Genomic DNA, 23,147 nt, shown 5'->3' with positions numbered 1-23,147 from the left:
TCTTTCCACTCTACATCCTGCATTCTGCTTAAGATCAGAGAGACTCATTCCGAGAGTTAGTGAGTCAATCCATCAATAAAAACTAAATACTACCATGTACCAAGCATTGTGTTAGGCTCTAGGGCATTTAGCTGCAAAAATAAAATAGTCCTCATCCTTCAGGAACTTATATCCTATTGGAGGAAATAATGAATGAATATATAAGAAAGTGTATACTAAGAAAATAAAAGATAATTCTGGCAGGGAGGTGAATTAGTAGGGAGGGAAGTTGTGGTGGGCCTCATATAGGAGTTTGAGTTGTAATTGGAGGAAGCTAGCAGTTCTAAGTGATGCAGGTAAGGAGAGGATACATTCTAGGCATGAGGGACAGCCTGTGTAAAAGCATGGAAGGCTATGGAAGACAGAATATCTGAAGAAGAGCAAGAAACCCAGTTTTCTCAGACCATAGAGTGCAGGAAAGAAAATGATGTGTAATAAGCCTAGAAAGAAAGTCTGGAGTCATGCTGTAAAGGGCTTTAAATGTCAAAGAGAGGAATTTGCTTTTGTCCTTAGAGATAGCAGAAAGCCAGCTGGTCAACAGCTGAACTTTTTCTGAGCCCAGCAACTCATGATAATAGTCTTCTAATTTATGGATGGGTTGAATCTGAAGAGAGTACTTCTAAAGATGAAATCTCTATCATAGTCTAACTAGATTCTGTCTGAAGTGGGTGTTGAATTTGAAGAGAAAGAAGCTGGTAGACTTGCCCTGATACTTTTTTGGACTCTTTGATCTTATACCATTTGTCTTCAGTCTTTTGTGACAATAACAGAAAACAGATCTTCAGGCATCCCTTTGTGAACTGAAATGTCAGAAAGCCTTTTGCTACTGCTTTGCCTATGATAAGGTTCTTAAAAATGCTACCTCTTTCCCTTTGCTCTCCGTATTGGAATCCTGAAAAAACAGAAGCTCTTTGAGGGCAGGGTCTATTTATGGCTTTGTGTCAACAACACAATGTTTTACACATAATAGGTATCTAATGAACATATTAGAATGACTAATTGGCATTCAGATGGATACAGAAATGGGGATGGCCAAATAAAATTGTCTCTGGCCTAGTAATGTGTCTTTATCATTAAACTCAAATGAGATAATTTTCTGTTTTGCTTTTGTTTTGATTCTTTATTGTGGATATTTCTGAAAATCTAATGTTTCCTAGCAAGTGGTAGGAAGCAAAACCTTATTGCAGTAGTACATCAGCTTTTATTATAGCACGTGATTTATGCTCAGCTGCTAAAATACAAATTACCTCTTGACTATATGGATCGAATAGACTCTACCAAGCTTGTGTAACATATTCTCCTTTCCTCTGTCAATCTGCATTGAAAAGAGAGAACAAATTTTCAAGACAGAAGCATGAAGTAGAAAGAATACCAGTGCAAGAGAAAAGAGATCTGGGCTCCAGTACCATCTCTGTCAGTTTTAGTGGACAAGTCACTTTACCTCCCAAAACCTGTTTGCTCATGAGTACAATGAGATTGAACCTAAGGTCCTCTTCCAACTCAAAAGATATCTCCCAAGAAAATGTAAACTCCCTGAGGGCAAGAGCTGCTTCCATTTTGTCTTTCTATTCCCCAGCACCCAGTAACAATGCTTGGCACATACCAGTTAAGAAGGATGGTCAACAAGGCAAGCTGAAATGGACAAAATCAAAGCATTTACCGATAGAACCTGAGCCATGGTGATTAGCATAGCATGAAGCTTTCTGAAGAACACAAAATATTCAAAATAAGTCAACACTAATACAGATATTGAGCTATATTTAGATTATTGTTAAAATTTAACAAATGAAATATTAAAATATTATGGCACACTAGAAGGCAGGAGGAAAGAAACAAATACTTGGCTGACATAATTAGAATTTGGGTGAAATACTTTTGGGGAAGTTGTGTGTTTTTGTGACATGTTTCTCATCTGTGAAGAGAAAAGAAGGAAGACCAGAAAGGACAGACAAGCAGGACAGCTTTCGAAGCTATAGTCTGATCTTATTATATAATTAAAAAGAAAAGCAAGGTGTATGTAATAATGATCTGAAGATTGATCTGTAATCCTCTCTTTTTTTCTACTCTACTGTGTATATGCAAATACCCATTCTATTTGGTATTTGATAACTTCTGAATAAAAATGAAAAGTTAATGTAAAAATGACATGTTTCTCATTAATTCAGCTAAAAGCAAAGTTCTCCACTTTTCTGCTAGTTGGGTAGACAGTGTGTAGAGAAGATGAAGAACACGAGATCTGGAAGATGATCTAGGTTAATGCTTTCATATTATGAATGGGGAAACCAAGGCTTAGAAAGAGAAAATAACTTGGCAAAGGTGATATGGTAATAAAAAATATTGTTGCCATCCCCTTTTAAATCTAAAAACAATCTCTTTCCATTGGGAGGTTTATTTACCATAACTTAGTCATTGGAACCAAAAGGGACCTTAGAGATCATTCAGTTCAACCTTTTCATTTTGTAATAAGAAAACAAACTCAGAAATGTGAAGCAACTTGCCTGAGGTCACACAACAAATTGCTGGCAGAACCATGTCATCTTTCATACAATCAGTTCTTTTTTCTTTCATGGAAAAGAGAATCAAAATAACAAATTTAGGAGATGAAATTATGGCTGTACCTTATCACTCCTGCTTTCAATTTTATAAACAGAACAGACTTTGATCTAAACATGGTTGCTGGAGTTTGTATAAAATGACTTAAGTTTTGTCTTAACCAACTCCAAGTTTTGAATCTAGGATTGCTTTTTACTGTTGAGAGTCTTTGGAAATTCAATTTGATGATTTTTCCCTCCCATTTAGTTGTCATTTTAACATTTCTATTTCATCTTTGATGAAGGATATAACTTCTAGTTTTGACTGATGGGTTTTCACAAGGTAGGGACCATACTTTTTCTTCTCCTTAACATTAACAGCCAAAAACCTATAAACAAATAATCTCCTGCTAGTTTATTTCAAATGCAGATTCTTAGTTTTCTCTTTGAACACACTCTTTTTCTAATCTTTTTTTTAAACGTAGGAGTAACCCAAGTCTACCCCATAAAAACTATTTAATTTCAATAAACCCAAACTGCCAGGACTGGGACAAGAAATCAGTAGGCAGTAATTAGAATTTAGCATTAATGTATCACCAGAGTTTCTGATCCTGAAAGCAGCAAGAGAGTGGGAAACCAGTCCAGTCCGGAGTAAAATTTTGAAAATCCAGGGTCTTCTTTCCCTCCTCCCCCCTAAAGGTCAATCACCAAATTGTACTTTAAATAAGTGTATATCCTATGAACAAGAAGAAAAAGAAAAGATTGAGAAAACAAAGAAGAGAAACACAAAAAAGGCAGATTTGTACAACAGAAACAGCATAAAAAGAGACAAGGAAAACAGAAGGGAGAAAAATAAAACCAAAGAAACAAGAAGTATGAACAAAGGTAAGGGTAGATATAATTATGGAAAAGAGACATTATAGATTCCTCACCAAAGCTAAAGAATTAGACAAAATGTTAATGAAAAGGGATTTATTTAGATCAAATATTTTATGACCTGAGCTGTCATCATCCCACACAACTGCAACTCTTGGTTTAATATAGTCAGTCCTGGCTGGGTTTGGGGTGCTATAATTATGGACCACTAATTCCAAAATAAACTAGATGAATGTCAAGTTGAAGAAAGGTAAAGAAAAGGTGGGGGAAATGGAATGGAGAGGGAAGGGAAAGTGCTTCAGCATTTTTGTCTTAAAATAAACCCCGTTGATTTATAAATATAAAAATATAATTTGTTTCTCTTAATGATGTCTGTGTCAGGAGTCAGCAAAAAAAGTAAAGTTTGTTTAGCAGAACAAATTCGGAGAGGTGAGGAGCGACTCCTGTGCCTTAGGAGCAGGAAACCAAGCCCTGGGGTCGACTTCTTGTGTAGGGAATGAATTAATATGTTAGATAGACAAGGGTTTTCTTCTTGTTAGATGATTTCCACTGTTATCCCAGGAATTCTATTGTAAACTGGTTAACAGCTCTTTCGGGGCTTTGGGGCTCACTTTCAGAATAAAGTTGGAGGAAAGCAAAAAGAGACGACAAAGTCGAAGCAGAAAAGAATGCCCAGGTACTAGAAACCCTGCTGAGCCAGGTTCTGTGATCCCTGGAGACAAGGCACTGGAATTTTAACAGACTAGTTCTCTACCCTACGTAGGGCGTTACAAGGCTGCTGTGACCTCTTGAAATGAAGTTGGGCTTCCAAGATTTAATAGACTGTACCCATCCTGACTGGGGCTCCACCCTGCTCTACAGAGAGGGTAAGCAGTAAGAGTGAGAAACGCTGGGCACTTGAGAAGTTCGCCCCAGAACTGTGGCTACTTAGAACATAGGAACTTAAGGGGGAAAAGGGGGAAGGGCACCCTCTTTATACACTCTCTGGGGGCTTCATTTTTCTTACTATTCTTCCCCATCCCCCAGGGCTTGAGGTCAAGAAGCATCCTTTTGGAAGTGAGGGAACTGGAGCTACCAAGGCTTGGAGGTTGGGAGGGGGCGGGGATCAGTTTTCGCTGCGTGTACTCTGCTTCTAGAAAGATCCGTATCTCCTGGAACTTTGTGCAACTCAGAACCCCGCGATCGTACCCCTCCCCACCTTCCCACAAACACCAATAAGGTCCAGAGACAGTCTCCTGTGCGTGGGGGCCCTGGGCTTTGGAAGGTCTTTTCTAAATCCTGCTTACTTTAGAACTCTCAAGGGATGTGCGGGAAGACCGTGGATACTTACTTGGGGTTGTGGGGAATGCGGCCAGATAGAAATAAGCCTCTCATCTCCACACAACCCCAGCGGATTGCCTCGCCCTTTTCTTGCCCACCTCCTTCCTTCTGTAAGATGACTTCACTTCTCTAAATGCCTTGTGTCGGGTTGCGATTTATTTGGTTTAAAACGCACCCCTTCCAAAGTTCTGTGAATCACGCAGCACCGAAACAATCCTTTACGTTCACAGCAAAACGCACACTACCTTACGCTGGAAATAGCTAGAGTAACGCTGTTCCCCATTATTCCTATCAAGGCCAGCCCTTCTTCAATAAAACCCTTTTTATTACACCAGCCTTCCCCGTCTTCAGTCCCCAGATGAGGAAGCGTCCCGGCCGGACATCCAGTGATGCCGACAGCCCGCCTTCTCTCCCCAGCCCGACCTTGGCGTGCCCTGGTCAGCCCCTGATCCCCATGCAGCCGCACGAACTGGGGAGTCCGAAGCTGCGCTTCCCAGATGCTGCGGCGCCCCGACAAAACTCACCTTCCCCGACTCTTCCGCACCCGGACTCAGTAGAGAGTCCTCATATCTGCCCTCCTCTCCTCTCGGCCCCAGCCTCAGTAGTACTCAGGAGACCGGACTAGAATTAACCTGGAAAGGGTTTGTCCGCTCTGGGGCCCCGTGTATCATCCGTCCCTAAACAACCTGACTCATCAGGGTTGCTCTGGGGCACAGGCTTATATCGCTCTCAGGTAATCGCATTTGAGACATTTCGGAGAGTCTTCCTGCATAGGAGAAGCCTCCCTTCCTCCGCAGCAGTAGCAGAAACATGCCCTTTTAGGTCAAAGAGTAAAATAGCTTTTTTAAGAGTCATGGGGTATGGAAAAAAGCAGGTTACCAAATCCACTATGTCAGAACTAATGGCTTCACAGTCAACAAAAGGGCAGCCTCAGCCCTTCCCTTTACCTAGGTCCAGAATAAAACTCCAAAATGACAAAGAAGAAAAAAAAAATAAGCCCGAAGGAAAGAACAAAGTGAGGTGGAGGTGAGGAAGAGGGGAATGAGAAAATAAACTTTCACTTGGGTTTGGGGACTATCATACTTGTCTACTTAAAACACACTTGTATCAGTGTTTAAAGCCTGTCTGATTGCTTTTCTTATTTTTGACTTTGAAAAACTAATTCAATAAATAACCCATTGACCTCTCCTGGGTGCAGGCCTAGTTTCACAAAACGATTTCACAGTCAAGTTTACAATCCTCCCTACTCTGGGAATTCTCCATTGCTGCAATCCACTCCCAACAGTGCTGAACACCCCGTATAGCACCTGCATAAAGAAAGCTATGTAAAATTTAGGCCATAGAAATAATACTTAGCCTACAATCCAAGATAATTTCCTTCATAAGGAAACTTACCTGCTCTTGATAAAATCATCCTTTAGTAGCTTTTGGCTTAGGGGCTGGGGAGGGGGAAGAAAAAGACTATAAAAATATTCACAAACTGGAAATAGGGAATAATGTTTAGCAAATAATGAGGGTTTGCAAACATATTTTAAAAATAAGAAGTGTGCAATTTTCTTCAATGAAGTCAATTATAATTACATTTTTAAGAGAAAAAAAAAACCCTGTTCACATAATGCAGTCAGTCCACTGCTACTCAGGGAAAAGTTAAAATAATACTACATTCATTGACATTACTAAATACCAGTACACTTTAAAAACGCAGACAGTTTTTTGTTTTATCTGTTGCAAAAAAAAATGTATTTGATTACTCAAGTAGAATTACAGTATCTCTGCTGTTAGTAAGTATTAAATGTTAAAGAAATTGGATGCCCCCCCTTTTCCTTTCAACTTTCCAAGAAAGTGCATGTAACAGTCCAAGTTTTTTTTTTCCCATACCTAATACAAAATAAACAAACACTATACCTGTTCCCTTGATCAAGAAGATGAGCTCACCTTGTAAGGAACATATGTACATTTTAATGAAAGTGATATTTCTTATTGTATATACAGGAGCATCTACAATTTTTCCACGGAAGGTTGTTCAAGATGCTATACTTAGCAGCATTGTGAAATTCCAGCACATTTTCTATAATGAATATACCTACAAGGCAAAATGTTATGTCTCAGTTTCAACTACCAAAACAACACTTTTGTATCTTCTCTAATAATCTGCGTGCTTATTACTGTACAGAAACTTATTAAACATTTAAGACGACTCAAGTAAAAAGCACAATACAAATAACAGTTTGAAACGGAAAGTGTTAAATCTACCCCCAAAATTAAAGCAGTTTTAATTTTATAATAAAAACCAAAAACTGAACCTTTTGCAAAGAACCACTCTGTTCAGTCTGTACTGTCGGGCCTTTTCAGTCCTTTCCTTAGATCTGTTTTGGAAGATTAAACAATGTGTTTGCTGATAAAATTTTCCAGCAGGATCAAAGTGTACATTTATATACAGACTTTATTAGAGATCTAATGCATCACTGAGGCATTGCATCAACACCAGAGTTCATGTTAAACTGGATATAGAAAATAAGTTAATGCCAGAATAAGGTCATCTATCAGAACAACTTGCAATTGCCATAAATGTTACAGCAAGTTTACAGCACTCTAGTCAATTAGTATTTAGTTCAAAATACAGAAGACCAAAGTTAATGCTTGCATTTTTTTTTTTTTTGCAAAGCAAGGTTATATCACTAATAAATAAGCTCTCTTAGAACTCTAGAAGTTGAACATGGTACAAAAAAAGTCTTAATAATGTTGTTGTTCATAGATCTGGGCAAGGGATGTAGGGAGGGGAAGGAAGGGAGAAGAGACAACAAGAAGCAACCCTAAGTTGCATTCTTAGCAGGAATGTTATTTATAAGGTTGATTCTTTTTAACTTGTTGCGATCTCTTTGTTGTCCTCCACAAATCGGGTAAAACGGAAGTTATTTCCATTTTCACTGCCTGCCATTTTCTCCAGACCAGCTAGAGGAGCATTAGGTTCAGAGTTCTGGAGCTTCTCCAAACTTCCCGTCAACCCACTAATAGGTGAGCTACTGCCATTGCCAAGGCTTCCAGGAATTGGAGGGATGCCACCATTCTGAATGACTGAGATCTCGTTGGTCTTCATGGCCAAACCATTGGAGAGTGCAGCTGCATACTGATTCCAGAAACTGGAAGGATCTCCATTTCCTGACCTTGCAGCCAAATCTTTCTGGAACATTTCTGGAAATTTTACAGGATTGCCTCCCAGAAATGTCATGGGACCATCCACAGAAAGTCGCCTGCCTCTTCTGGCTGGGGTACTGTTCCACATGTGAGTGCCCATGTGTACCTAAGAGGATACATGAAAAGGAGAGAGAAAGAGAGAGAGAGAGAGAGAGAGAGAGAGAGAGAGAGAGATTTAATAGTCCAATCTGTCTAAATTCATATTCAAACACTAGACAAAGCTGGTAGTCCAAATGTCTACTCTTATTATGTGAAGGACAGTGGGAAAGGTAGGAGATAAGATTCCCTCCCTTCAGTTGGTAATCACATATGTGTGTGTTATCATGACACTCTCTGTACAGCACAAGGCCTGCTTCTTCCTGTGGAAGGATGCCGGGCTTACTCTATTTTATTACAAGTATTTAGCTTATAATGGCCTTAGGCGATCCAGTCAGTTGCAGATAGCTACTTTCAGGGTTAGAATTGTTATGTCCACTTTCATTGTGATGGTAAGTATTGTATTTGACACCCTTTACCCTATAAATGTCCTTTTCAGACAGAAAGAAAGTATACCTCTCTGATTGCTCATTGGAGAGCTTCATGTACAGACAGAGTGGCCAGAAAGTAATTATTCATCTCACATTACTGGCAGCAATCTCTAGAGAAATACTCTGTCAACAGAAAAATGTACATAGCAAGAGTGCTCAACTGGTACTCTAGAACTTAAGTATATTTACTTTATTTCCAACACATATCAGTAGGAAATGTTATATAATCAATTAACATAATACCCATTAGCTGTAGTTATACTATCTTTAAAAAGAACAACAATCATCATACTGTGCTGTACAGTGATGAAAACAGGAGTCCACATTTAAAGAGACTAATAATTATTCACTGCTACAAACAGGAACCAGGCCATGTGGAGATCTTTAATCAATACCCCATGGCAATGCTGTGCTGTCTTGTTTGGTAGGTAAAGCAATTCTTTTGGTGCATTTAGCTGGACAATGGAAACAGGCCACTGCATAGCACATGTACCACATTATTCAGCACATGGATGTTCAGTAAGGAACAAAATGCCAAAGTCAGGTCAATGAACCCATTTTCAAACAAGTATCTAAAAGTTGCCTGTTTAACAACATTCAATAAATATCTTAAAACACGCGCACATACACACACACACACACACACACACACACACTGACACATGGAAAATGGGGTAACAAAGGGAGAGGGGAGAGTTAGTGAGTAGAAAGACAGTGCTAAGTACCTTAAGATTGCCTTTTGTCGTGAAAGCTCTCCCACAAATCGTGCAGGCAAAGGGCTTCTCTCCAGTATGTGTTCTTTCATGGATCTGCAGAGCACTGGAGGAAGAGAAGGTCTTTCCACATGTGTTGCAATAGTGCTGTTTGGGAGTTCTCCTAGGGAGGGCTGGGAGCAGAACTGGAGATGTGGCAGATGAAGATAGAGGCCCTGATGGGACCAGGCTCGAGGAAGTGTCCTTACTGTCCTGAGAAGAACCATGCACAAAGCCATTTACCTCTGTTTTTATGAGTGATGACAATGAGTTGGTGGGGATAACTGCAGAGTTCTGATTGGGGCCAAGGTTGGAACTGGGCTCAAAGAGTTGTGATGGTAGATCTCGCATCTGATGTGTCAACATATGCTGCTTCAAATTACCCTTTGTGGAAAACCCGCGATTGCAAACTGTGCAAATAAATGGTCTCTCTTTGGTATGACTTCTGTAATGAATGTCCAAGGCACTCTGACAAGCGAATGTTTTGCCACAAATGTCGCATGCGGTGTTTTTAAATTTACCCCGGTCTCTGAAAGGGAAGAGTATGCCCAATGAATCTTCTTTAATAATTTTATCTGTGTGACCAGATGTCAAATCTAAAGCCCCACCATTCACAGGACAGGGAGATAAACCGTTGGCAAACTCACTCGGCAATGCTCTTTGCTGCTTCTCCTCAATACTTGGTGACTTGTGGTAATCATGGGTGCTGTTGGATGGGGATAGGGCCTGCATGGAAGAGGTAGACTCTGAAATAGCAGGGCTCCCAGCACTTTGGCTCTCCATATCACCCCCAACTGAGGAGGAATCATTGGTCATCACATCCCCCTCTATGGACCCATTCTCAACTGACTTGAGGCTGGCCTGAAGCTGTTCAGCCAATCCAGCATTGATCATCTTCATTTGATTTTCCAAAGCAGCAATGCTTGACATTTCTAGGGGCAAAGGGGATGAAGACAAGCTATCTTGTGATGCATCAGCAGACTTGGGTGTATCAGGCACGCTGCTATCAGGGCAGTCTTCCATGTTTTCATCTGAGAAGTTATCTAGGTCATCAAAGTTCTTCTCATCAAAAGAACCTGTATCTGATTCCATTGACTCAGGGTAGTTTTCAGTGATGGGGGTATTAGGAATCTGGCCCCCCATATGCATTCTGATGTGCTGCTGAAGTACCACAGCATTAGTGAATTTCTTCTGGCAAATGGGGCAGGAATGTTGGACTCTGAGTGGGGGCATGGCACGGTGGACGCTATAGTGAGTTTTAAGATTCCCTTTTGTGGTGAAGGCCCTACCACAGATTTTACATTTAAATGGTCTCTCCCCAGTATGGGTCCGATAATGCATCTTCAATGCACTCTGGCAACTTAGAACTCGATGGCAAATGATACACTCATTGGGGTCTGTTGCCTTTTTGTCAATATTTTCTACCAGTTGCTGTAGTTTTGATGTCTCTGAAGCTTGAGTTGAGTCCAATAACCCTCCAAAAGGGAACTTTGCCTTGAATTGCTCTGACATAAGAGGCATCAGAGGGTTGGTAAAAGTGACTACACTGCCAGAACTGGAGTCTGCAGCTGGGGAGCTCACAGAGTTGTTAGTGTTTGTGAGTGAGTTAGGTACAGGTATGCCCTCATCTGTCTTACTGCTAGATGGTGGCAAAGTGGATCCCTCTGCTTCTTCAGATAGCCCGCTGGAGTTCCTCGGGGTTACTTCAACCACTCCTGAATCACTTTTAACAGAACATGGTGGGCTGGTGGCAGAGTGACTGATGGGTATTGGGGCTGGTTCTTCAGTCTTGATGAAGGTGGTCAGGCTGGGGATCGTGGGGGGAAGCGGCAAGCCAACTGAAGTGGTCAGTGTGGGCAGGACTGGTTTGGTGTCCAGCCAGCTGGTGACAGGTTTCTCAGGTGGGATGGACATCCCATATGGGATACCTGTACTCGTAGGGATATTGTCCAAGTGCTCAGGCACAGGGTAGGGATTCATCTGGATATGGGGATATTTCTCTTTGTGGCGCTGAAAGTGGACTTTTAAATTTCCCTTTGTGGAAAATCTGTTCCCACAGATGTTGCATTTGAATGGCCTTTCACCAGTATGAGAACGCAAGTGGATCTGCAAGGCACTGTCACTACCAAAGACTTTAGCACAGAATTTACATTTGTGTTTGAAGAATGCCTCGTCAGAAGTACTTTTTGCCTCAAAGGCAGTTACGTTTGGGGGCTTGCTTTTTCTTTGCTGGGCCAAGGCTGACAGAGAGTTTAAATCCTCTGCAGTTGTTCCAATATTGGGCAAGGGTCCGGGGAAAACAGAGTTACCAGGGGCAGGCTGAGGTAGAAGTGGATTAGATGCAGGACTTAATAAACTACTTATTGCAAAAGCTGGTGAGGATGCTGATACTGGTGGGTTGCTAACCTGGGAGCCACCAGCACTCGAAACCACTTTTTCTGAGGACGGAGTTGTAACTGCTGCTGCCAATATGTTAAGATTTGGAGAAGAGCCACTACTGGATTGGATGATCGTGTTGCCAGGACTGCTCTGAGGTAGCTGTATTGGGGGTAGCTGTTTCACACCACTGATGCTGGCAGATTGACTAGCAAGGCTCTGTGCTAATCCAGCTGCTGCTGCCAGCTGCTGGGATAAATGGGAGCTTAGCGTGGACAAGGGGTTGGCAGATGTTCGTAAAGTACCTTGAGAAGGACTAGAAGATGTTGGCATATCTGCATTTTGGGAAGCCAACAGCAGTATTTGGTGACGGATTTGCTCTATCAGTTGCAACTGGTGTATCTGCTGCTGTTGCAAAGCCAAGAGCTGCTCCATGAGGGCTGGGATGGCCAGCTTACCACTGGACGCCCCATTGCACCTTGCTTCCTGGGAGAACTGGGCCACTGCCACCTTGGTGCTCTGGAGGTTTTCTATGATGACATTACTGTTGATCACAGAAAAGTTGCCCAGTGTTGTCAGATCCCCTAGCTGAGGTAGAGAGGTTGTGATAGCTGAGGTACCCATGGAAGAGCTGTGGCTGCTTGGGATAATATGACTGTCAATGCTGTTGGGACCACTGCTGCTTCTGTTCGTGCCAGAGGCCTGCATTTCCATGGACTCTTCCTTGTCAAGTTTGCTGTGTTCTGAAAGGTCACTGCAGTCTACTTGATCGGTGTTATTAACTGCGTCATTCATTTGTTCATCAGGATTATCGGAGGGCGGGCCAGGGGAAAAGTTTTCAGGAGGGGAAGGTGGATTTTCATTCACAATTAAAACTAATTGATTTTTAGTGCAGCTCTTCTTGTGTTGCAGGAGATCTGATAATTCAAAGAACTCAGCACAGCACCTGCCACAGACATGGGCATCCTTGTTCTTAGTGGTTCGATTTGTCTGACCCTTCTCCATGTCTCCTAAAAACATCAAAAAACACGAGGTTAGAAAAAAGAGAAGAAACACACAAAGTCATCTGAGACTTTCTCTCTTTGTCATCTGAGACTATATTCACATCTGTGTATATGTATATATGTATATAAACAGTTAGATTGCTATTTTTTTAACCTACCCAAACTTAAAAACCATCTACTTTTACCCATGAAGACTAATCAATATTTCCACCTTACTAATAGCTCTGACAAGTAATTTTTAAAGGTTGCATGAGGCTTTCCTATCAGTCCAGTGTCCTAGGTAATCATTGCCTTCAGATAATCCATCAAAATATAAAATACTATGAACTGAAGACACTGGGGCATCATGAAATTCCATAGCAAAGTATTGATTTCCAATATTTCATACTCCTTATTGTCTAGTTGTCCAGTAAGTTCAGAGCAGCCATTCGAAGGACTCATTAGGCTCTCAAGTCCCTGTCAACCTTATTCATTTTCAACTGATTCAGAGATATCGGTGACAGTTTGTTCTGTCACTAAACTAATTTGTAGTCATTCAGGTTCCAATCAGTTGTTGACAAGGAAAAAAAATATGCCTATCGCCAAGCTGCAAACTGACAACCTGAAAATCACCTCGGAGCTCCTACCTCCGACCTGAGCTAAGTTTGATCCCATGACAAACATTATTTATGTCAGAAACTAATTCTACTGCATTGCAGATTCTGTGTTAAGCACAAAAGGAGATTTAAAAAAAAACAGGAGAAAAGTAATAATCATAATTCATTTATAAAGCCTTCTTGGCACCTATATATCACACCATGGCATGTTTATTTTTAAAACTAAAGAATGCAGCCCCAGCTCCCATTCCACTAATCAAAGAATATATTTCAATGTGCTCTGAGTGGCAAAATTACTCTCTAAATATTTCATTAAAAGTGTTCTTTATATCTGTAAAATTGGTACCAGATTTACATTGCTGATTAAACATCAACATGAAGAAAGATGAGCAGTTACAAGGAAGTGTACCACCAATCTCATAAGAAATAACTCTTGCTTTAAATTTTGGAAATACTTTCCAATTCTCTTTTTCTGAATGCCTTTAAAAACAGTTTGATGTTAATGCTCTCAATTGTTTAACAGATTGTACTGAACCTTTCATTATAAAATCCTTTTATTTCATGTTTGTTTCTACTGGTTGCTCAGATTTCTTCTCACAGGGATCCATTTGTAAATTAAACATAAAAATCTCCAACTCCAAACTAACTGATCCTATTCAAAGACAGGATGGCTCCCTATTGTTTGCTCAGCATGAGGACACCAACTTCTGTTGTACAAATGGTGTGTGGTCATCTTGGAAGGCTGTGAAAAAAAACTGTTTAATTCAAGGATTACCTCCCTGCATGTTTTTCTGCAATACTAAATCAGATAATAGGTAGTTTCCATGACTTCCAAATTGAATCTCCCAGAAAAAAAAAATTTGTAGAAAGAGTCTTCCAGATATGGAGAAACTCAGTCAGAACCACCAGCCTTCAGTAAATTAGAACTAACTGCAAAGAAGCCTTTTACTTTATAGGAAGTTGGAGATCTTAAGAAAAGCCTGAGCATTTTATATTTAAAAATAAATAAATAAACAAACTCTTAGCTTCTGAAAAATTCCTTAACTATATTTGCCTGGTATGATAGAGAGGTTGGGTTGAACACTACGCCAAATTCATGAACACTTCTTCAATGAGAGTGTTATTTTGAGTAACTAAGTTTTATTTAAAAAGCTAGCTTTCTTTAAAATAGATCTCATCTGAACAAGGATATAGTACAAAATACATTAAGAGACACCGACAAAACACAGTTTTAAAGGAAAATAGCAATAATGGTTCAGTTTTAATTTAATGTTTAATCATTCTAATTGGCACAGGATTCCAATGCACATTCTAGCCTGCTGTTTTAAGTACTCAGTCTCTGACTGCATTAAAATAATGTAAACAAAATATTACAGCTAGATTTGCTAAAGTTGTGTTGTTTAATTCGGAATAAAAATAATGTGACAAAAATTCTGTTTAAAGCTTCTTATTTTGACAACCAATTTTAAATGATGCATCCATTTCAGATGCTTATTTTAAACTAGGGAATGCGATTCTTAATATATTCAACAGAAATGTTATTTCTTTCTCTTTGCACATTTCCATATGTAATGGTTATGTTTCCATCTACTTTTACAGCCAATTATGAAGGAACAAAAGCTATTCTGTTTGTTCACACATTTTCAACAAAATGCATTAAAACTATTATGTCAGCATGTTCTATTAAGCTCTGCATTCAGTGGAAAATACTTTTCAACCAGATCACATTTATCAAAACATAAAGCCACTTTAAAACACAGTTTTGCTTGGTCAGCTGTGCTAAGGCAAATAATGGCAGATTCAGAACTAAATAACTAGCAAGAGAAATCAGAAAACTGACTTCATCAATTGTACATACCACAATGTAGTTGCTTCAAATATTTAGTGCATTTGTACTAAAGATTAAAGGATATTTTCATTTTTTATAACTTACAAACATCTGATATTTTCAAATTATCATTGGAAAAAACAGGAAGTTTACTTTATAAGACTTAGCTGATTGCCACTTTCCTATACCAGAATCCTGTATTTTTTTCTACTTTAAAACTATACCTAAGACCTCAGGTTTATTGAATCGAACATTTTTTTTTTACATTTGAAATTGTTTTAAATGAATGAAAAATGTTTGTTTTGTGGCAAAGATTCTTAAACTGAATTAAAGAGCAACCCACATTTTAACTTCAATTTTCACAACATTTTTAAAAAGCTGACATTTGATCTCAGTTTATAGTCAACTAACTTAATTTCCTGATGTTTATGAGCACAAAAAATTTCCTTGGTATCTATTTTGGTTCATTTCAAAAGCAGGTGTTGCTACATTGTAATAGTTTTTCACTTTGACTCCATTCTGAAGAGATTTTAAAATAAACTAATCTTTTTTTTAAAAAAAGATACACTGCAAAAACATGAAGACAGGTTTTAGAATGCGCAACTATGAAAGAAGATATTTTAAGTTTGAAGAGGTTAGGAAAGATAATGAATTAATATCTCCTAGCCCATTAAAAAAAAATCTGCTGTCTTCTCATTCAATAATCTATTACACAGAGTTGCAACTGGTGATCTCACTTCGGTAAATAAAGTTACCTCTGGAGGAAGGAACCGTTTCATCTTGTTTTAATATATTCTACACAAAATGAAATATCCTTTAAAGACAGTGAATAGTTAGGAAAAAAAATCAAGGAGCAATAGTTTGGGAAAATATGCATGTGTGAAAAGACCTTAAGAGTTCTTTGGGCCTTTTTAGCTGCCCCACCCAATTTACAAGTGTCCTAAAGGCGGAGATATCTTATTCCCCATTCTATATCATATACCCAAACTTACTACTCAGTCTGAATTCTTTGACTTGTTGAGGTATGTATTTTTTTAATGGTAAAATTTAAATCTTACAATTTATAGCAAATTTGTCAACTGGGAAAATAAAAATAAGCCCAAATCCCACAAAGGAAAATTTCCTCAGCCAGGAAAGACCTAAACTTCCTACCATATTTCGATTTCTTTTTTGGAATTCCTCAGAAACACCACTTGCTATTCTGCAAGATTACCATAAAAGATGCAAACCTATCTCTAAAAATAAACCACAACAATAATAACAACAACAAACACTTTTCACCCTTTCACCTTCTTGTGACACACACCTAAGTATGCCTTTCTATTACATCTAATTTCTTTGGAAGTATTGTTGCCATTAAAAGATTTCTACTGTCTGATCTGTGATCTCTTTGCAGGTCTAAATGAGAAGCTGAGATTCTACATAAGTCGTTAAGGCTATAACATGTGCTAGATGTATTTTCTGTAATGTGTAAAGTTTTCTCTGTGTAAGTGTATTGTCCTCAAATAGCAAATTTACCAGCTCCGTTTTTGCAAGTCTGCTCAGTTTTCTGACGGGGAACAGAACTTTGGGTATAAAGGAATACAAGCAATGTCTATGAAAAAATAAAAGCACAAACTCAACCACCTTTTAAAACCCTGTTCAAGTTGGCCTAATGCATAACAATAAATGAAAGGGGGAAAAATGTCTTCCCCATGGATGAATCAGAGTGAACACTAGATGGGGTTCCAGTTGCAACAGTTTCTTTAAAAAGTTCAGTGTGGTTTTGCTGTTTCAGTGACACTTAAAAGAGAACCTCCTTAAGGCTTGAGCTAAACTTTGACTACATAAACATTGGCAAAGGGACAAGAAACTAAATCCCTGTTGTTTGAGGGTAAAACTGAGCTATGGGAACTACCTGTCAATCTTCCCCTTCGGGGGTCTGGCATCTGAGGGTGACAGGGGAATAAGGTTAGCAAAAGAAGCCAGGCAGATAAGGTGAAACTAAAATAAACTCCAAACTTCCTGCTAAGTGACTAGTAAGACTCAATTTGGGGGTCATTGGTAAGATACTAAAGTACATATTGTGATGTGGACCTTGTCACCTTTGGACGGAAGAGGGCTAGCAAAGGTTAAAATAGCTCAACACATGGTGGGGTTTTTTTTTGTTTTTTTGTTTTTTGCTTCCCCCCCACCCCAGATCCCTACCACTCAAACTTTTCTTACATATCAGATCAGCCTAGCAAACTCTGCACTTGCCTAGTCCAACTTTCGATTCCCTAAAAAGATTTTGAAAAAGATTAGTGGAATACACCAGGAATTGTCAGGCAAAAACACCCAAACAAACAAACAAAGCAAAAAACCACCACTATTCTTTTGTTTTGTTCTGTTTGGTTTTAAAGAAAAACTTTTCTGTCTTCTAGAGAGTGCTTGGTTTTAAGTAATAATTTCATAAAACTTAGCTGGTTCTCTTCCCTCCTCCCCACCTTCACTTCTACTAAGTAGAGGATCTTTTCATTCCAAATGAGGCTTTTTTGTTTGTTTGTTTACTTTTTTTTTTAAGCACTTTTAGGGACCTCTATGCTGTTAAAATCACCTTGCTACACAACATGGCCTAAAGAAATAAAAACACAGAAAGACAATACAAACAGCCACTTGTGCCGGGAAAGAAAACTAGACATACAAGCAACACAGTGGCAGAGATGAGGATAAATACATGTAGTATCAAGATATAGAAATACACATATAATATCACATATATTGTTAAAATTGTTTTATAAAACTTATATAAAAAGTGTCTCTGTAGCCCAAAAAATGTTTTTTTTTTTCACTCTGGGGTCCTCCATTATGCAGCAAACTTAAAATAGGCCTGACTAAACACAGATTCCTTTCAATTGCCCTATCTTGCAGGTGTCCGTTTTTCCAAAAAAGCAATTAATTACAGTTCCCACTAACCTTTTGGGTACAGAAATCAATGTGTGGCCCATTAGCCTACTCACAACGAGTAAATTACTTCAGTAAATAATAGAAATTCATTATTAATATAAACAGAAGAATTGATTTTTATGATTCTTTATATTGAAGGGTAAGTAAATATTTTATCTATAATGTATGGCTGCTATTTTTTCTCTCAAAATTACCTTTACCTCAAAAGCTTTGAGTAATAAAGTCATTTTCTCATATATGAAGGAGGTTAATTAGGCCACAAAACTAATCCTATTTCAAAACCAAAACTAACCAAATAAAAACCAAACCCACAGGAACAAGAAATGCTCAAAAAATAACTAAAATCCAAAATTCCCAGAAAAACACACACATTTAAAATATAAATGCCATGTTATCTCTTCTCAGAACTATTAATCCAGAGAAACAACCATTCAAAGGGATGTTCATTTTTTTTTTGACCAGTGATTCTTGACTTGTTGAATATCCTTTCAATGAAAAGTAATATTAGCCAGTTTCAAACCCCCCAATTCAGAAGCCTATTTTGGGATGTAATTCTTGTGTCTACAGATATGCTAAAATATAATTTAAATTATAAAGATGACAAAGACATATTCCTGTTTCCTCTCACTTGGCAAAGCAAAGTTATAAGACATCCCTAAAATGGCTAGGACTTTCTCTGTAATCAGGCATACATATGAGCTTTTAGTATTCACAACTGACTTGAACAACTATGCCCACCCTTTCAAAGAAGTTTCCTAGGTCGGGAGAGGGAGAGACAATTTCCTGGGTCATATTTTGAAGGGAAAATATACAAATATAAAGTGGTCAGGTCAGGCTGTGATGAGTATGTATAACTTTATATAAAGATAAAGTATAACTTTATCTCTTCAATATTTCATAATGCCGTAACTTAAACCTGCCTCTAGACTTAAGGAAACATCCTTGTTGAAATGTTGATTTCCCTCCGGATGTTTTAACTGCCTTATTGGGGAAATTATTTTTAAAACTAAAAATGCTGCTGAAGTATGATTAGAGGGTGTGGGTAGAGGGGGGAATGCTGAATTATCTGTAGAAGTGATGGATTAAAAGATAAATATATATCTACATGTAGACATAAATACACACACATATATGGTAATTCTTAGGTTTATAATGAACACCAAATTCCATCTTTCTCACAGATACACTCAGCCAATGTGTGGTGAATTGGAAAAGCACTGTTCTAAGGCTGGTGCTCTGTAGGATTAGTTGTATACTAATATTATTACAACATACTAAATCCTGTAACACTATTACAAAATATACCCTCCAGGCAACTTCGACAAAACTTATTGTTCAAGCATGTAAAAAAAGCCATAACCTAGAACCATTACTACTAGGGGGAGGAGGGGGTTTGAGGTGAAGGACCCTGGCTGGGAGGGAAGTTTCCTACATTGTTTCTAATAGTTAACTGCTAGCACTTAAAAAAAAAAAGCAACAAAAAACCCTGACTCTCACTTATTTACTTAATTAACTTACCTTGCCGCTCAAATAAACTTAAGAAAATGAGGTTGTGAACTTCTTTTATGCTACCCTTTATGAGAAATATTAACTATTGAAAATTCAGGATTTCAGAGTAGGGGCAAGAGAAAAAAAAAAGTCTAGCAAATGAGGTTTGTCAAATCCCTGTATTTTGAAAACCTAAAAGTAAAGTAAAATGCCTTTAAAAAGTAACAGCATACACAAAAAGGAAAATGAACAGACACCAAAAACTTTGTGGGGGACTGCTACAGAACCAACTGGGAAAGTAGAAAAACAAGACAAAAGAATAAAAACTTTTACTTCCTTCAAGTTCATTAGTTAATTGCTCAAGTATTTACAGGTTGAAGGAGATTAAGTTCGGGGGTATTTTCAATTTCCCTTTTCTTACCTGGTTCCCCGTTCTAGGTGGGTTTAAGTTGAGTGGAAAATAAGAAAATTATTTGCAAAAGAGATATTCCACTATATGTAAGCGCAGACCCCCAAGCTCTGTCCCGGGTCTCTGGGTCACCAGAACCCGAGGCTCTGAGACCTTTGGACGCTCAATCTTTCGATTCCCTTCTTCACCCCCTCCCCAAAGCCCAAATTTTCCGAGTGTGTAAGAGTGAGTGAGGGTAAAGGATGTGGGAAGAGGGCTCCCTGATGTAGGGTTGTCTTCTCGGCATCCTTGTACCTCCCGGGAGTCTCCCGGGAGCCAGAGGTGGCAGCTAGGGGATAGGCTAGGCCCCGAAGGGCACGCGAACCCCGGACCAGAAAACCGCAGAGGCCAGGCCTACTTCTTCTGGATCTCCAGATTTGGGGTATCATTAAGATGAGTGTGAAGGAGGATGATGCTGGGCTGAACACACAAGAGGCCCCAGGTCTTCCTCCAGAGCTGTGCCCTGGTCCCTAAACTCCCTCCTTGTCTCCTCTTCCCAACTCCTCCCCCATCTCCATCTACTGCCCGATAATTTAGGGTCCAGGGAGGGAAGGGGAAAAGAATAGAGGGCCCGCAACCCCAACTGGGACGGCCGCGGACTGTGCCTTGTCCTAAAGGCGGTCCCGGATGGCCCCAGCTGATCCCAGGAGATCCCCCGAACTCCTCCATCAGGGCCTCGGTCCTAAGAACATCCAGAAGTTGTACTACTAGGGGCCGAAGGAAGATTTATCTGCCCTGGCTCCTACCTCCCTCCCCACCCCAATTTTCTTCCCTGCTCCTTCAGCATACAAACTTTGCGGTACTTACTTCTTATTCAGCACCAAGTGACTTTCTAGTTGCAGTGGGAGGAGAGAGAATTGGAGGTGGGGGGATGTTTAAACTACCCCCCTCTCCCGGGTTCTACAGCCCCTTCTCAGCCCGATAACCCTACCCAGCCGAAGTATCCAAAGAGCGAATCAACTTCCCTGCCCATCCCACCTCCAGCAACACAGAAGATGCTGGGGCGGATGAGGGGTGGGAATCGAATTAACTAAGTCCCCTGTCCTTACCTCTAGTTAGCCCCATTGACCTCGGGCAAAAGGCTGCTCGCGCTCCCGGGCTCCAGCCAAGTCAGCGGCAAGCAGACCTTGTATTCGCTCTCACTTTCTCCCAGTCCCGGGACCCCAAATGAGTCCCTAGCCCTCGATCCCGTCACTATCTCCACCACCCCCGGGGCAGCGGGCCTGAGGGAGGTGTGGGTTTTGTGTGTTCAGGGCTGGGGCTGGGGGCAGGGAAGGAGGAGAGGAAAGGAGCATCTCCCGCCGCTGCTCCCCCCTCACCTCCCCCCCCAACTCAACGAAGTAAACTTCCTTTCCCGAGCCAGGACTGGGGCGACGAAGGGATAGGGGTTTATCTTGGGGCGACGGAGCCGAAGTATTTGCGGTCCACCGAAAGGGGCGGCGGTGGCGATAGGAAGGGAAGCGGCGGGGCTGGGGAGGAGACAGCAATCACAAGCCCTAGGGACAGCGGAGGGCACCGGTCCCTAACCCGGACATCGAGTCCCGGTCCTCGCGTCCTTTCTTCAATCCCGGCTCCGCTTGGGACACACTATCCAGTTTCTCCCTTTTCCCTTCCTTCACTCTTCCCCTCCCCCACGACCTGGGTCTCCTCTCTCCGGAAAAAGAAAGGGAAAAAGAGAAAGAAAAATATCTTTTCTGCCCTTCCCCACAAAATGTTGGATGAAACCAAGTCTTGAAGCTGTGTTAAAGCTATGTGAATATCTGAGTTTGCTTTTGGTGGGGGGGGGGGGGAGAGAGAGAGAGAGAGAGATTAAAAATGCATATATATATATTTAAAATAAAATCGCCAAGATCAAGGGGAAACCAGGAGTCTGGAGGTGGCGGCGGGGAAGTTGGTGCGGAGCGCGTGGGGTTCTGTGGGGTGTGTGGAGGTACGAGTGTGAGTGTGTGTGTGTGTGTGTGTGTGTGTGTGTGTGTGTGTGCGCTGCGCGGGCTAGGGGACTCACCATCTCGCTGGGGGAGCGAGGCCAGAACGGGGTCGGATTGGAAATGTTGAGGCTTCGCTTGCTTTCTCCGCGACATGCTGGCTCAAACATCGGCTGGGGCAGAATAAAAAATTACTAAAAAAAAATCTTCTCAAAATTACGGAAATCGAGCGGCGGCGGTGGCTCCCCCCTCCCGCCTGCCCGCCCCCCTCCCCGACTCCCCGGCCCTCCGCGCAGCGCGCATGTGTCCTGCTATAATTATGATTATCAATAATGCATTGCGATTAATCATAGAGGGGCTCTTTGAAAGGCGATTGGCAACGGGCCAGAGCTATTCAAACCCGCTCGCCTTAATCAATTAGCTCGTGATTTGCTGTAGACCCCTGTCTCTCTGCCGCTCCTGCCCAATAAGCCGGCCGCGGGGTTGTCTCTCCCCAAAGCGGAGCCGGAGACTGTGTTAACCCTCTTAGCAACCGGCTGGGACTCCGGCAGGCGCTGTTGGCCTGCCTTCTGTAGGAATGCGAGTTTCCCCCAGTCCCCATCCCAGTCCGCGTCCCCCCGGCCCCCCCCCCCCCCCGCGCCCCCCCCCCCCCCCCCCCACCGTGCCCACCCCCCTCCCCCAACTCCCCGCTTCAGGCTGGGCCGACCCAAAAGAGCAAGCCCTCCCCGAAATTAAAATACTGTTAGGGAGGGGTGGACGGGAGGAGGTGGGGGAGGAAGAGAAGTGGGACGGATACAGAGAGGACTGCAAACTTCCCAACTTGGACCGCGCTTCATAGGCTCCAGCAGCTGCGGGTTCCACGGACCAAGCTGGGCAGCCCAGGGCTAAGGGACTTGTGGAGGGCAGTTGCGAAGGGTGGGATGACAAGGTTTCTGGGGGGAGCGAATGCAGGATCCCAGCTTGGGAAGCAACTGACCATGAGTAAGCCATTAGCCTCCTATCTGGATCTGGTTGTACATTTCCCCTTTCATCAAATTCAATCAGAAAACATTAGCGGAAAAGTATCGCTCCCACCCACCCACCCACCCACACTGGGGGAAAAAAAAACAAACGAAATAGTCCAGCGTAATTTTGCCTCCTGTTTGTGTCCGCCACGGTTCTCTCTCCCTCCCTCCTCCTCTCCCTCCCTCTCAGCTCGCCAGCTCCTCTCCCAGATCTCAACATTCCCAGTATCCAGGGCTCCAGGGGTGCGGAGAAGAGGATCCAGGAAAGGTTTGGGAAGGTTTTTTTGTTTTGTTTTGTTTTGTTCTTCCTCTC

At 41.1% G+C, this 23,147-nt stretch overlaps 1 protein-coding gene across 1 annotated transcript; it reads right to left on the bottom strand.

Moving 5' to 3' along the window:
- Positions 1 to 6,522: 6,522 nt before the first annotated feature.
- On the bottom strand, positions 6,523 to 21,992 carry SALL1 (spalt like transcription factor 1). The gene is made up of 3 exons (XM_027869311.1): positions 21,911 to 21,992; positions 9,214 to 12,626; positions 6,523 to 8,067 (listed from the first exon to the last, which is right to left on the bottom strand). Exons 1-3 carry the CDS (start codon positions 21,984 to 21,986, stop codon positions 7,627 to 7,629), a joined length of 3,930 nt encoding a protein of 1,309 aa, XP_027725112.1. The 5' UTR covers positions 21,987 to 21,992; the 3' UTR covers positions 6,523 to 7,626.
- Between the last annotated feature and the right edge of the window lie 1,155 nt (positions 21,993 to 23,147).

This window comes from Vombatus ursinus, unplaced genomic scaffold, assembly GCF_900497805.2.
Source record: "Vombatus ursinus unplaced genomic scaffold, bare-nosed wombat genome assembly UNPS02014793.1, whole genome shotgun sequence".
Lineage (NCBI taxonomy): Eukaryota > Metazoa > Chordata > Mammalia > Diprotodontia > Vombatidae > Vombatus > Vombatus ursinus.
The sequence above is the reverse complement of the archived record's forward strand: the minus strand, read 5'-3'. Positions and strand labels throughout refer to the sequence as shown.

Coding starts and splice junctions, on each gene's coding strand:
- SALL1 (XM_027869311.1), bottom strand. CDS start 21,986: ATGTCGCGGAGAAAGCAAGCGAAGCCTCAACATTTCCAATCCGACCCC. Junction 12,627..21,910: donor CTCGCTCCCCCAGCGAGATG/GTGAGTCCCCTA, acceptor TGATGTTTTTAG/GAGACATGGAGAAGGGTCAG. Junction 8,068..9,213: donor CGACAAAAGGCAATCTTAAG/GTACTTAGCACT, acceptor GTATCCTCTTAG/GTACACATGGGCACTCACAT.